The sequence below is a fragment of the Psilocybe cubensis genome, chromosome 1, assembly GCF_017499595.1.
Source record: "Psilocybe cubensis strain MGC-MH-2018 chromosome 1, whole genome shotgun sequence".
Taxonomy (NCBI): domain Eukaryota; kingdom Fungi; phylum Basidiomycota; class Agaricomycetes; order Agaricales; family Agrocybaceae; genus Psilocybe; species Psilocybe cubensis.
This window is the reverse complement of record NC_062999.1, coordinates 644,553-657,385: the sequence shown is the minus strand read 5'-3', so window position 1 is coordinate 657,385 and position 12,833 is coordinate 644,553. Positions and strand designations below refer to the sequence as shown.

At 50.6% G+C, this 12,833-nt stretch overlaps 4 protein-coding genes across 4 annotated transcripts; 1 reads left to right on the top strand and 3 right to left on the bottom strand.

The window, feature by feature from the left end:
• Positions 1-724: 724 nt before the first annotated feature.
• JR316_0000180 (Exoglucanase 3) lies at positions 725-2,054 on the top strand (the record flags this gene model as incomplete). Its single annotated transcript, XM_047885995.1, has 3 exons — positions 725-973; positions 1,042-1,222; positions 1,285-2,054. 3 exons carry the CDS (start codon positions 725-727, stop codon positions 2,052-2,054), a joined length of 1,200 nt encoding a protein of 399 aa, XP_047753741.1.
• Positions 2,055-3,758: 1,704 nt separating this feature from the next.
• Positions 3,759-5,300, bottom strand: JR316_0000179 (Homeobox protein ANF-1; the record flags this gene model as incomplete). The annotated part of the gene is made up of 2 exons (XM_047885994.1): positions 3,759-4,818; positions 5,008-5,300. 2 exons carry the CDS (start codon positions 5,298-5,300, stop codon positions 3,759-3,761), a joined length of 1,353 nt encoding a protein of 450 aa, XP_047753740.1.
• Positions 5,301-7,357: 2,057 nt separating this feature from the next.
• On the bottom strand, positions 7,358-8,412 carry JR316_0000178 (uncharacterized protein; the record flags this gene model as incomplete). Its single annotated transcript, XM_047885993.1, has 3 exons — positions 7,358-7,718; positions 7,768-7,865; positions 8,056-8,412. 3 exons carry the CDS (start codon positions 8,410-8,412, stop codon positions 7,358-7,360), a joined length of 816 nt encoding a protein of 271 aa, XP_047753739.1.
• A 2,659-nt stretch (positions 8,413-11,071) lies between these two features.
• JR316_0000177 (1,4-beta-D-glucan cellobiohydrolase CEL6B) lies at positions 11,072-12,379 on the bottom strand (the record flags this gene model as incomplete). The annotated part of the gene is made up of 3 exons (XM_047885992.1): positions 11,072-11,841; positions 11,896-12,076; positions 12,131-12,379. The coding sequence occupies 3 exons, from the start codon at positions 12,377-12,379 to the stop codon at positions 11,072-11,074; spliced, it is 1,200 nt and encodes a 399-aa protein (XP_047753738.1).
• Between the last annotated feature and the right edge of the window lie 454 nt (positions 12,380-12,833).

Below are 12,833 nucleotides of genomic sequence, written 5' to 3'. Positions count from 1 at the left end.
GACAGCCTAATTGCATGTTGTCATAGAAGAGTTCGGCAAGAGGTAAATGAAATACACCGAGGAATTTCCAGAATCACACTCATGCACCTACATATATTGATGCAACCTGGGGTTGTAAAGTCTGCTTTTATTTTTAATTGTGATCAAAAGAAGACCTGGTGAGTTAACAGAAGGCATAGGACCCACAAAGGTGAGTACCCCCGTGAGACTGCACCTTTGAGCAAGTTAGCGCCTTCATTTAAACGCGTATTTCTAGCTGATTTTTTATGGAAATTCAGTTCCTCGGGACGTAATTCAGTTCGGAATACAGCCGACGACCTCCATTGGTAATCAAATTATCAAAACGTATACTTCCTCATAGTAAGTATCACGTCGACGAAGGCGCTTATACTCGGACGCTTTCCAACCTTGCAAGTGGGTCAAGAGTCAAGTGATTAAAGCTCGCTTGACGACTGCTTATAGAAATTATAAAGATTCTTTTTGCTTGCCCTAACCATCGAACAGACCTACGTACGCAATATACTCATCCGACCGTCGCATATGTTCTTCATACTTTGGTACAGGTATGTCCGAGAATTACCCCGCAATCCGGGGTCAAGCTTGGGACTAGCATTTTGGAACGCGTATAAGAAGGCGTTTGGAAGTGTTTCGTGTATTTTTTATACTTCCTCAGTATCGTCGTCATTCCTTCTTCTTGAAGTACTCAGCTTCTTTGAAACTTGCGATGCGTTATCTACAAGCTCTCGCCTGTGCATTGGCGCTTGCTCCTTCCGTTGTCTTCGCTGCACCTTCGATATCCGGCTTCCAGGGAAATCCATACATCGGAAAGGAAGGCTATGCAAACCAGGAATACGCAAGGAAGCTGGATCAGACCATCCAGTACTTCAACCAGAGGAACGACTACCAAAATGCGGCAAGGACGAGGACAGTTCAGAAAATCCCCACCTTTGCTTGGATATCCGTTTCATCAGATGTACGTTTTATTTGCTAATATACGAAGAATGCTTCGAAACTAACACATGGCTTGTTGTCGGACTTTAGGTATACAAAATAAGGGGGCTCATCAGCGAGACTCTCGCTGCACAGACAGCGACGAGGAGGCAGCAAATTCTACAGCTCGTGGTTTACAACCTGCCTAACCGCGACTGCTCCGCCGGCGCTTCAGCCGGAGAGTTCCAACTCGACAACGACGGGCTCAACAAGTACAAAAGATACATTGACAGTACGTGATTCCCAGCCTTTCAATCCACCATGTTTATTATGCTTAAATGTATACACCCACAGACATCGCCAATGAACTGAACACCGCCGAAGCGAGAAATATCAACTTCGTCGTCATCCTCGAGCCCGATTCCGTCGCCAACATCGTCACCGGCTCGAACGTCCCCGCCTGCTCGAGAGCCGCGCCAGCCTACAAAGAAGGCATCGCCTACGCCATCGCCAAGCTCCAACACCCCAACGTCTCCCTCTACATCGACGCCGCGAACGGCGGCTGGCTCGGCTGGGACTCGAACCTGCGTCCCACCGCGACCATCCTCGCCGAGATCCTGCGACAAGCCCGCGCGATCAACTCATCGGCGTCGGTCCGCGGCGTCGCGATCAACGTGTCCAATTTCAACGAGTACATCGCGCGCGTGCGCGAGCCGTTCACGGAGTACTCGAACAGCTGGGACGAGAGCCACTACGCCCAGTCGCTCGCGCCGCACCTCGAGCAGGCCGGCTTCCCCGCGCACTTCATCGTCGACCAGACGCGCGCGGGCAGGGGCGGCATCCGCACGGAATGGGGCCAATGGTGCAACGTGCGCAACGCAGGCTTCGGCACGCGCCCTACATCCGACCAGGGTGTGCTGCAGAACCAGTACGTGGACGCGATTGTGTGGGTTAAGCCGGGAGGCGAGTCGGACGGCACGTCTGATCGTGGGTCGCCGAGGTTTTCTGAGACGTGTGCGGGGCCTGTTGCGCATGTTCCGGCGCCTGAAGCTGGCTCGTGGTTCAATGAGTATGCTGCGAATTTGGTCAGGCTGGCTAACCCCGAGCTGCCGCCGACATACTAGTCTAGTCGTCTTGAACTGGCCTTGAGAGTATAAGTATGTATTAGTTCAAGTTATTCTATCCTCTTGGCGCCTGAGCCGGCCCCAAATGAATATACTTTGATAGGCGCTGAAACTTGCGATATTTTTGGCATATATTAAAAATGAAGTTCTCACATACACTGATAAAGCACTGCGCGGAGTCATTTGTGGCAGACTTGTTTACATCACAGCAAACTAGAACACCTCATAGAGAGACCCGCAGGGGTCGTATCCATCTTCGGTCACACATTCATGAAAACAAGATGCAAACGCCGACCACACGCGCTTACACGTCCCCGTCCCAGTCCACGCGAAGATTCGAGTCTCGAGATACTTGTATTATAAAAAAAGGAAGTTGGTTGAAAAGCGCTTTGACGGTATTCCGAGCCGTATCCCGGTCCAATTAAACCTCCCCAAATGGCCACGGCTCTGAGAGTGAAGAATCTGAGACTCCGAATCCTCATGGGCAGAGTTTGAACCGAAGCGAACACAGAGTCCAGACCAAGAACTCGACGAACAGACTTCCCACGCCCACACCCACAGTGATCCATCATCGATTCATCCACCATCCATGATGATCTAGGACTTACACTCCAAGTCGACCAACACCCAACTGCGTTCCTCGTCAACTGGAGTCCAAACAGTCACAGACTACAGCCATTCAATAACAATATCACACATAGCATAGTAATAACTATCTACCTACATAATAAACAAATCCAATCTACTTTTTATATACACAATGATCAAGCCGCGCGATTCGTTATTCTGAACGCGGAGGGGTAGGTAGGGATAGGAATAGAAGTGAATATGTCAGAGTCCGTACGTGTGTTGTTGACAAAGACAAAGACAGAGACAGAGACAGAGACAGAGCAAAGACCAACTGAGGTCCTGTAATACTACGAGCAGCAGCAGCAGCAGATTGAACGAGAAAAAAAAAACATAATTAATTCGATGACGATGACGACGACGACGTCGATGTCGGTGTCGTTGTCGATGTCGTTGGTATATTGGGGTGAAGTTGTGTAGGAGGAGAAAGGAAGGGAGGAAAGGAGAGACCCGGAACCTATGTACATGTGGTTTGGTTTGGGTTTGGGTTTGGGTGAGGAAAAGAATCGAGGATAGAATGGGATGTTGGAGGAGGAGATTGAAGAAAAATCCAACGCCATATCCGAACACAACGATATTACAAGCAGCAGAATAACAACACGAGAAAATAAGAATGCGGAAAGCATACAACGCGATAGAAAACATGGACGAGTAAACCAAAAAAAGGAGGCGAGAAAAAAAAAAGACAAAACAAAACAAAGAAGAAAAAATAGATTTTAAAAAAAACGTAAACGTTGTCTCTGACAGAGAGCAAAGGATCAAAGATAAAAAAAGAAAACAGGAAACAGGAAACAGGAAACAGACGCTTTTTATATACACAGGTTGTCAGACAGTTTTTTTTTTTCGTTTTTCGTTTTTTGATTTTTTTGATTTGTTTCATTGCACATGGGTTGTTTGGTTTGTTCATCGACATCATTAGGTATCTTCTCTTCCTCCTTCTTCGCTCTTCTTGTATTTCGCTATAAGCTGGCAAGCGAGGTATTAGGCCTAGGTATCAACCAACCAAGCAGGTATCATCACCACCACCACCACCACCCGCACCCACACTCATACTCGAACTCGAACTCGAACTCGGACTTACGTCCTCCGCCCAAGCCCACACAGCGCAAGCGCCGCCCTGAACATATCATCATCATCCACCCGCGCCCGAATATCCCTCGGCGACATCCCGCCCTTCGCCGCCTCCGTCATCGCCAGCAGACTCGTCGGCCTGCCCTCGCCGGCGCCAGCGGGCGTCCATCGCCTGTCATCCTTCCCCCAAGTGCTCGGCGGCGTGATCGCCTCGTGGTCCTCCTCGTCCGTGAGATCCATATCCGTATCGCGCGAACGCACGTACGAGTGCGTGTGCGCGGGAGCGTATGTGTCCCGCTCGCGGCTGCGCGAGCTGGAGATGCTATCTGAGGCAGCACCATTAGGATCCCGAGAGTACGAATAGTGCGACTGGTGGTGTTGGCTTGGGCCCGCCCTTACACGCATCTTCTCCCTCGACACCGTCCTTGCACGTGGCCTAACCGGCGCAGCAGGCGCCGAAGACGACGCATACATGCCCCCGCTACCCCCGCCCGCACCAAACCCAGCGCTCATCCCACTCGCATACCCATCCTTATCCACCAGCCTCGCAGCCGCACACGCCCACTCAAGCGTGCGGCGCGTGCGCGCATTTTTGCCAAAATCGATAAACTCGCGGGCAGGCGGGCTGATGGGCGGCGCGAGCGGGGACGAGGGCATGTTGTCCCATATCGCGCCTGTGCCTGGGTGGGCGGGGCGGCGGGACGGCGTGCGCGGGGCCGCTGCGCGCAGCTCCGAGCGCGAGGCGACGCGGTCGAGCGACGGCCGCGAGGACGAGTAGGCTGTGGTCGTTGCGGTGCATATCGACGCCGAGGTTATGCTGCTGCGGCTGCTGATGCTGAATGGCGGCGAGGCGGTGCGGGAGGAGGGCCCCTGCCCGTGTGCGCCCTCGCCGTGCAGGCTGAATGTGTGGATGGTGCTGGTGATGTTGGGCACGGCGTGCGACGTGGCGCCGTGTGAGCTGCCCCCGTTCGCACCGTTGTTGTTGTTGTTATTGTTGTTCGACGCAGCTGTCTTGCGCTCCGTCTGCCGTTTATTCTGGAACCAGATCGTCACAGATTTGGTCTCCCTACATACGACGGAGCCGCCGGGTAGGTTAAAAAAAGGAGAGAGAAACGCGTGTGTCAGAAATCAGAACCATCGTTGGCAAATTAAAGATAAAAAAACGCGTCGCGAGTATAGTATAACATAAACAGTGCCGATAGGGGCCTCATCGACGAGAAAAAGAAAAGGGGGTGAGAGAGAAAAAATCACGTACATGCCGCCGTCTCTGGCGACCGCCTCGCGATCCTCGCGCGACGGGTGTGAATTGAGGTGGAAGAGATTCTCGAGCATTGTGAGCTGGGTGTTCGTGAACCGTTTACGAGTGCGCCGCGCGCTGTTCATGACAGCCACAGGACTCGGGCTCATCGACGCGTCCTCCTCTGACGAAAAGCTCGTCGCAGAGTCGGTCCTCGCGAGCTGTGTGGGCCCTTGAGGAGCGACTGCTGGCGCTGGGGGCGGTGGGAGATAGATCGGCTCTGACACTGTCTGAGGCGGAGACGAGTTCATTGTGTTGCAAAACAAGAACAGTGCACAGCGTGGAGGAAGAGGGCAAAAGGTAATGAAGGGGGAGACGCGCTACGCGAAGGAAGGGGGTGATTATTTATGTAAGTTGAAATTGTTGCCAAACGAAAATTAACACGCGGGTTCCACTTTTGTGTGTGTCCAACCAAAACGCGCTATCAGTCACGTGAGATCGCGTCCCACAAATGTCATTTACCATGCGCTTTTTTTTTTGACGGGAACCCTCCTAGATTGAGCATCAGTGGGTCGTGGATACAAGCGCCTCGAGCATGGCTGGCCGGCTCCGAAGTGCAATGTCGGAAGAAACAAGGTGTAGCAGATCCTTGAGCAAGACAGGGGCCGCGTCTGGTCGATCGTGATGATTCCATGATCAACCAATTATATTTGGCTGCCCCTATTCTCAAACCTGCTTCCGCCCTTGTATATTCCGTCATAGCGACTTTGTTTCCGTGATCCTGCCGTGATCTGATCCATAATTATCAGCGTCTAAATTGTCGTCAAGTATCCATATTCAGATTGCAAGCCAAGCTTAAATGAAGTCGTTCGCCCGTGTTGACAGTCTAAGTGATCGCGAGTTTGCGGGCCGTGTTCATGCTTTGCTTTGGCAGCGTAAGTTGCAGCAGAAAGAAGAGCTTTTCATGATGCGTTCGTTGATAAAGTTCCCAGCTTTCCGTAAGCGCTGAAGCAGCAAGAAAGATATATGCGCACACAAAGCCGCGCTCAGCCCTGATTAGCCCTCCTTTTCGGATATTCGGAGCTTCGGCGGTAGCAGCACTAAATCCTGATAAACGCGCTCTGGCTTTCTGGAAACCTCTGCATAGCCAAAACATTAGACCATGTATCTCGCAGCGTCAGTCTCTTGACGAGTCACTCTGAGGGTACCTCTGAATCGCTATGCGTGGATGAGAACAGCATGGTGTGGCCCGGGTCTTCGGTGGCAGTACGAACAAAGTTTGTTTTCTGGAAAAATTGGGTCTTGATGAATAGACTTGAGCTTTAGGCAAGGAGAAGGCTGGATGGTGTCGCATCGAGCCTGAGCCTGGGCCTGAGCCTCCGCGGATGAACTGTGTGTGTGCAGCTTCTTCATGTCAATGACAAACGCAGCAAACAGGCTTGACATCTTGATTTTGGACACCGGCTTGTCGAGTAGACGCACACTCTTGAGGGACTTGGGCCTTTTGTATGGCACAGTTGAATGAGAAAAGGAGCAGCGGCTGGCTGGGAAGCTATATCTGCAGGTCATAGACGTCAATATACCTCTCCGCGTTAAACTGACGTGAAAAGAGAGGCTTTGCGCAAGGAGAGGGCTGCCAGTGGCTAGTGCCGCATCGAGCCTCAAGGCCTCATGCCTCAGCCTCAGCCTCCGTGGATGATCGATGAATTGTGGGTGCACAGCTTCTTCGAGTCGGACATACGAAATCGGAAACGGCTGAAAAGCATCTTGATTGTAGACAGCGGCTTGAGGTTCTCGACTGGACGACATTGATATCCCCAATGGCGACGATGACCCGGATGCAGTGCGGTACACATTTGAGACTCGGGGGCTTTATATGGCGTAGTTGAGCGCGCAGCGGTTGACGCGGACGGGGTGACCGAGGAAGGTCAAATTCAGGTCCTTCAAATCGGGCTCTTCGTCTATCCCTCTAGGCTGTGGATGCACAGATATAACCTCCGTCAGTCTACATATTCGCGTGAAGACAGAGTGAAAAAAACGAAACGTCAAAGTGCGGTACGCGCTTGAGCCTCGGGGGTTTTATATGGCACAGGTGCCCGAGAGTTAATTGTGGGTCCTGAAATTCGAATTCTTCGTCTATCCCTCTGGGCTGTGGATGCATAGGTATGTTCTCTGTCGATCTACATATTCCCGTGAAAAGAAAGTGGAAAATCGAGAGGTCCAACTCACTATGCTGTCTTCTTCCTCGGTACCATAAGTTCCCACGGCACAAGGTTAACATTGAGGGTGGATTTGGGATGTTAAAATTTGGATTCCTTGGATAGTACGCTGGGCTGTGGGTTAATAGTGATGTTAGACGTCAATGTAGCTAGCCGCGTAAAAATTGGATAAAAAAAGAGAGGGCTTGCGCAAGGAAAGGACCGGCTAGTGTCGCATCGAGCCTCACCCTCCGCGGCTGATCGATGAATTGTGGGTATGCAGCTTCTTCAAGTCGACCACACGAGATCGAAAACGTCGGAAAAGCATGTTGATTGTCGACAGCGTCTTGAGCTTCTCCACCAGACGATATCGATATCTTCAATGGCAACGATGACCTATGCAGTGCGGTACGCTCTTGTGCCTCGGGGGTTTTATATGGCACAGGTGACCGAGGGGATTTCGGGTCTTTCAATTCGAATTCGTTGTCTATCCCTCTGGGCTGTGGGTCTATAGATATAACCTCTGTCAATCTACATATCCCCGTAAAAATATAGTGGAAAAATGAGAGGTCAAACTCACTGTGCTGCCTTCTTCCTCGGTACGATAGGTTCCCACGGCACAAGGTTAACATTGAGGGTTAATTGGGGCGCAACATTTTGGATTCTCTGCATGAGACTCTGGGGTGTGGATAAGTAGAGGTGATAGACGTCAATGTAGCTAGCCGCATAAAAATGAGGCGCAAAAAGGGAGCCTTTGCGCAAGGAGGCGGCTGGATAGTGTCGCCTCGAGCCTCAGCCTCAGCCTCCGCGGCTGATCGATGAATTGTGGGTGCGCAGCTTCTTCATGTCAATAACGACGGCAGCAAACGAGCTTGACTGTGAACAGCGGCTTGTCAACTAGATTCACACTCTTCAGCATCGGGTTTTTGTATCGCACAGTTAAAAGCGCAGGGGCTGGCTGGGAAGCTACTAGTATCGGCTGGTGATAGACGTCAATATAGCTATCCGCCTGGAAATGAGGTGAGAAGAGAGGTTTTGCGCAAGGAGAGGGCTTCCAGTAGCTAGTGCCGCGTCGAGCCTCAGCCTCAGTCTCCGGGGATGAATTGTGGGTGCGCAGCTTCTTCGAGTCGATGATACGAGATTGACAATGGCGGAAAACTGGTGCCACCGATTTTGGATGCTTCAAATCTGCTTCTTCGTCTATCCCTCTAGGATGTGGGTGCATAGATATGTTCTCCGTCAATCTACATATTCGCGTGAGGATAGAATGGTAAAACGAGAGGTCGACTCACTGTGCTGCTTGCTTCCTTGGTACCACGAGTTCCCACGGCAAGGGACTACATTGATTGTTGAATCGGGGCGCTGCAATTGGAATTCCTTGAATAATACTGCCGCATGCAGATGAATAGGACTAAAAGACGTCAATGTAGCTAGCCGCGTAGGAATGGGGCCAAAAAGTCAGCCTTTGCGCAAGGAGAGGGCCCGCTAGTGTCGCCTCCAGTCTCAGCCTCAGCCTCGCGGCTGATCGATGAATTGTGGGTGCGCAGCTTCTTCAAGTCGACTGCACGAAATTGACAACGACGGAGACCCATCTTGATTGTAGACAGCGGCTTGAGCTTGTCGGCCAGATGTTGATGATTGATTGGGGGTGCTTCGTTCGGAATCCTAACTTAACGCTGCAGCCGTGGGTGAATAGGACTAATAGACGCCAATGTAGCTATCCGCATAAAGATGGGGGAAAAAACAGAGAGGGTTTGGGCAAGGAAAGGGCAGGATAGTGTTATGTAGTCTACTGCGCAGAAGTGGGAAGTCAAGAGAGAATTACTACTTTGGTGCCTTTTGTTGAAGCGTTTCCCACGGCGAGAGGTATACGCAGTGGGTCGGATTGGGGTGCTGCAAATGGGATTCCTCGTCTGATACTCTGCGCTGTGGGTCAATAGAGGTAATGGATGGCAAAGTAGCTATACGCGCGGAAAGGGTAAGGAAGGAAGGACGTCAACCCAATTTGCTGCCTGCTTCGCTCGTGATCCCCTCGATGGCCCAAGCGTCGCTATTCGATCCCTGATTGAGGCCTGAATGTCGTTCTGCGCCGTGCCAACATTTCCGTCGCCTGTGTTGTTCGAGAAAGGTCCACCCTAGGGTATATATGAGTAGGATAATGGGTAGAGAAGATTTCAACTTGCCTACTACCCATGCGCACAGATTCACGGGACCCAACAGGATCAAGTTTGCTTGACCGGCAACTTGATGGCAGCGAGGAGCGAGTGAAATATGGCGCAGCAGAGTGAGAAGTGTGGTAAGAAAGAGGGCCACCTACTTAAGACCTTGCTCTCCAATATTCCAGACGCTTCCTGCCACCCTAGCGCTGGTGTCCCAACCCAATTGATCTCTTGCCTGCCTGAATGATGCGGCTCGATAATCCAGCAGATTAATATTGATTGAGTGGCCCTTCTCGGGCCTAGAGATAGGCATGCGCGAAATTGTTGTGACCTCGTGGAGAAAGCATTATAGGATGTGATGCGGGGTGGGATAGAAATCTCAACTGTCCCGGTGGGGTGCCCAGTTGGTCCCTGCTAAAGGGTCGGCCCGCGGCACTGAGTCCGGAGCGCTAGCGGAGTTTGGATGCACCGTGAGAAAAAGGCGAAGAAACGTGTTGACGCTCTAGGCTTTATGACTCCATTCTTCCATTCTAGCGGACCTCCACGATGTTCATTGCGCTTTTGGTTGGTCTCGGTACAAACTTGCAAATGAGCAATGTACATGTGGGATCTATCGCACCAGTATATCTGGTGCAAAACACTTTTCCCAATTGACATATTGAGACAACAGGTTGCCACCGCAATACAGTTATCATTGCAAAGCAGCACCAATCAGAATCGAATCTCATCTGCAGGCTGCCATCAAGAACTAACAAGTATCTTTGAGCTCTACCTATCTGAAGAAGATGAAGAATTGTCGCCCTTCAAGTGTTCTTTTGCCTCCTACCCCCTGTGATATATCCGCATCAAGTGGCGCCATATTGCCTGGACGTGTCCGCGCCTGTGGTCGTTGCTACAGTCAAATCCAGATATATATCTACTGGACCGGTCATTCTGGAAGAAAAAGGTTTCAGGCGAGGACCTGGTGTGCGTCATCAGAGCTCTGTCGTCGTTCACGTCACTTTCTGTGCATCCTCCATTCGCGCTGCATTACAGGACATTGAACGAGCATCCCAACCTGGAACATACCACTTTTTCGTCTACCTGGTTCCGTCGAGCTTAGCTGTTGCATTGTGATATGGGCTATGTTCTATGAGCTGGTGAAACTTACCAACGACGTTCTCTTCGATGTGTGGAGCCTTAGAGACAAGTGGATGGAGCATTTGTTCTTCATATCGTATGCTCAAACGTGTTTACTGGAGGGCGCCTACGGATGTTGCAAATTACATGCATAGTGGACCTGAACCCTATGGTGAATAGAGGGCCTGTCATCTGGTTTTGTAGGAGTAAACAAGTCCGCCACAACTGGCTCCGTGGCTGTGAGAAAATTATTTTTTAATATATACTAAAATGACAGGGGCGCCTATCACTCATTGGGACCGCTCACGCGCCAAGCAGGTAAAATGCTTAGTGCGTAGTGAGCGTCATGAGGAATAGAAACTTGTGGTTTAAATTCAATTTAAACACGCGATGGTCGTCTATGTTGAGCTCTTCAAAGACTCTGAGGAATTATCTGAAGTCTTCATCGATCATATCATGCACTAGAAAAATCGCATTTTGTACATTACATTCAATATTAGTTAACGGATATTAATGCGCCCTTGTAGTTATCAAAACGATACAAACATACAATCTTATGTATTTACATAAGTCAATATTTATATCCTCGAGGCCAATCCATAACCTCTAGAACGTTGGTTCTAACTCAGGGTTGGCCAACATAACCAAATTTGCAGCGTACTCGTTGAACCATGACCCAGCTTCAGGCGCAGGGACATGCGCCACCGGCCCCGCGCAAGTCTCAGCAAAACGGGAAGCATTGCGATCCGACGTACCATCAGACTCGCCTCCAGGCTTAACCCACACAATAGCGTCCACATACGGATTCTGCAGCACCGCCTGGTCCGCCGTCGGGCGTGTACCGAAGCCTGCGCCTCGTACGTTACACCACTGGCCCCATTCGGTGCGGATGCCGCCCCTGCCCGCGCGCGTCTGGTCGACGATGAAGTGAGCGGGGAAGCCGGCTTCCTCGAGGTGTGGCGCAAGTGACTGGGCATAGTGACTTTCATCCCAGCTATTTGACAGCTCCGTAAAATTCTCGCGGACGAGGGCGAGGTATTCGTTGAAGTTGGAGACGTTGATAGCGACGCCGCGGACTGTGGATCCAGCTTTGATCTCCTGAGCCCTCTGGAGGATTTCGGCGAGCAAGGTGGCGGTAGGTTTGAGGTTCTCGTCCCAGCCGAGCCAGCCTCCGTTAGCAGCGTCGATGTAGATGGAGAGATTAGGGAGCTGGAGTTTCGCAATGGCGTACGAGATTCCCTCTTTGTAGGCAGGGGCAGCTTTTGCGCAGCTGGGAACGCCCAGGCTGGTAACAACATTTGCGAGCGAGTCAGGTTCAAGGATGACAACAAAGTTGATCTTTTCAGCATCGGGGGTGCTCAGTTCATTGGCAATAGCTAGTATGGTCATGGGAATCAGCCTAGCAAAATTGAAAGGCTGCGAATACGTACTGTCAATGTAATTTTTGTACTTGCTGAGGCCATCTTCATCGAGTTTGAACTCCCCGTCAGAAGCGCCGGCGGAGCAGTCGCGGTCAGGCAAGTTATAAACCACGAGTTGCAGAATCTGCTGCTTTTTTGTCTCTATCTGAGCGGCGAGAGTTTCCTGGACAAGACCCTCTATTTTGTCGACCTAGAAACCAAAGGACCATTATAAATATTCTTTGCATAATATATAAAAGCTTACGTCTGATGAAGCCGATATCCAAGCAAAGGTAGGGATTTTCTGGACTGTCCTCGTCCTTGCCGCATTAAGGTCGTCATTTAATTCGTTAAAATACTGGATGGTTTCTTCCAGTTTATTCGCGTATTCCTGGTTTGCGTATGCTTCCTTGCCGATGTACGGATTCTCCAGGAAGCCTGACGAGGCAGGTGCAGCAAACGCAACAGAGGGAGCAAGCGCCAAAGCGCAAGCTAGTGAATGTAGATAATGCATAACAAGTTTGAAGAGGCTGGAGAACAGTTGAAAAAGGAGCGACGATGACACAAAAGAAGTAGATGAAGATGAAGTAGAATAGTAAGGGCAAAAAACCTCCCAGACACCATTTTATACGCCTCCAAACGCTAGTCCCAAGCTCGACCCCAGATTTCGGGGTAATTCTCGGACATACTTCTACCACTGTACATAAGGAATATGCGACGGTCGGATGGATATATTGCGTAGGTCCGTTCGACGTTTATCGCGAGTTAAAAAAAACTTAAACGTCCATAAGCTGTCGTTAAGAGAACTTGAAGCAACTGACTTCTGACCCACTTTTAATCGTGAAAACATCCGAATGAAAGCGTCGGAGTCAACGTGCCATTATGATATATAGATACGCACGAGTTGAGCACGTTTTATTAATTAAAATTCAAAGGACTCGTTGACAGTTCTGGAATACGACCTGAAT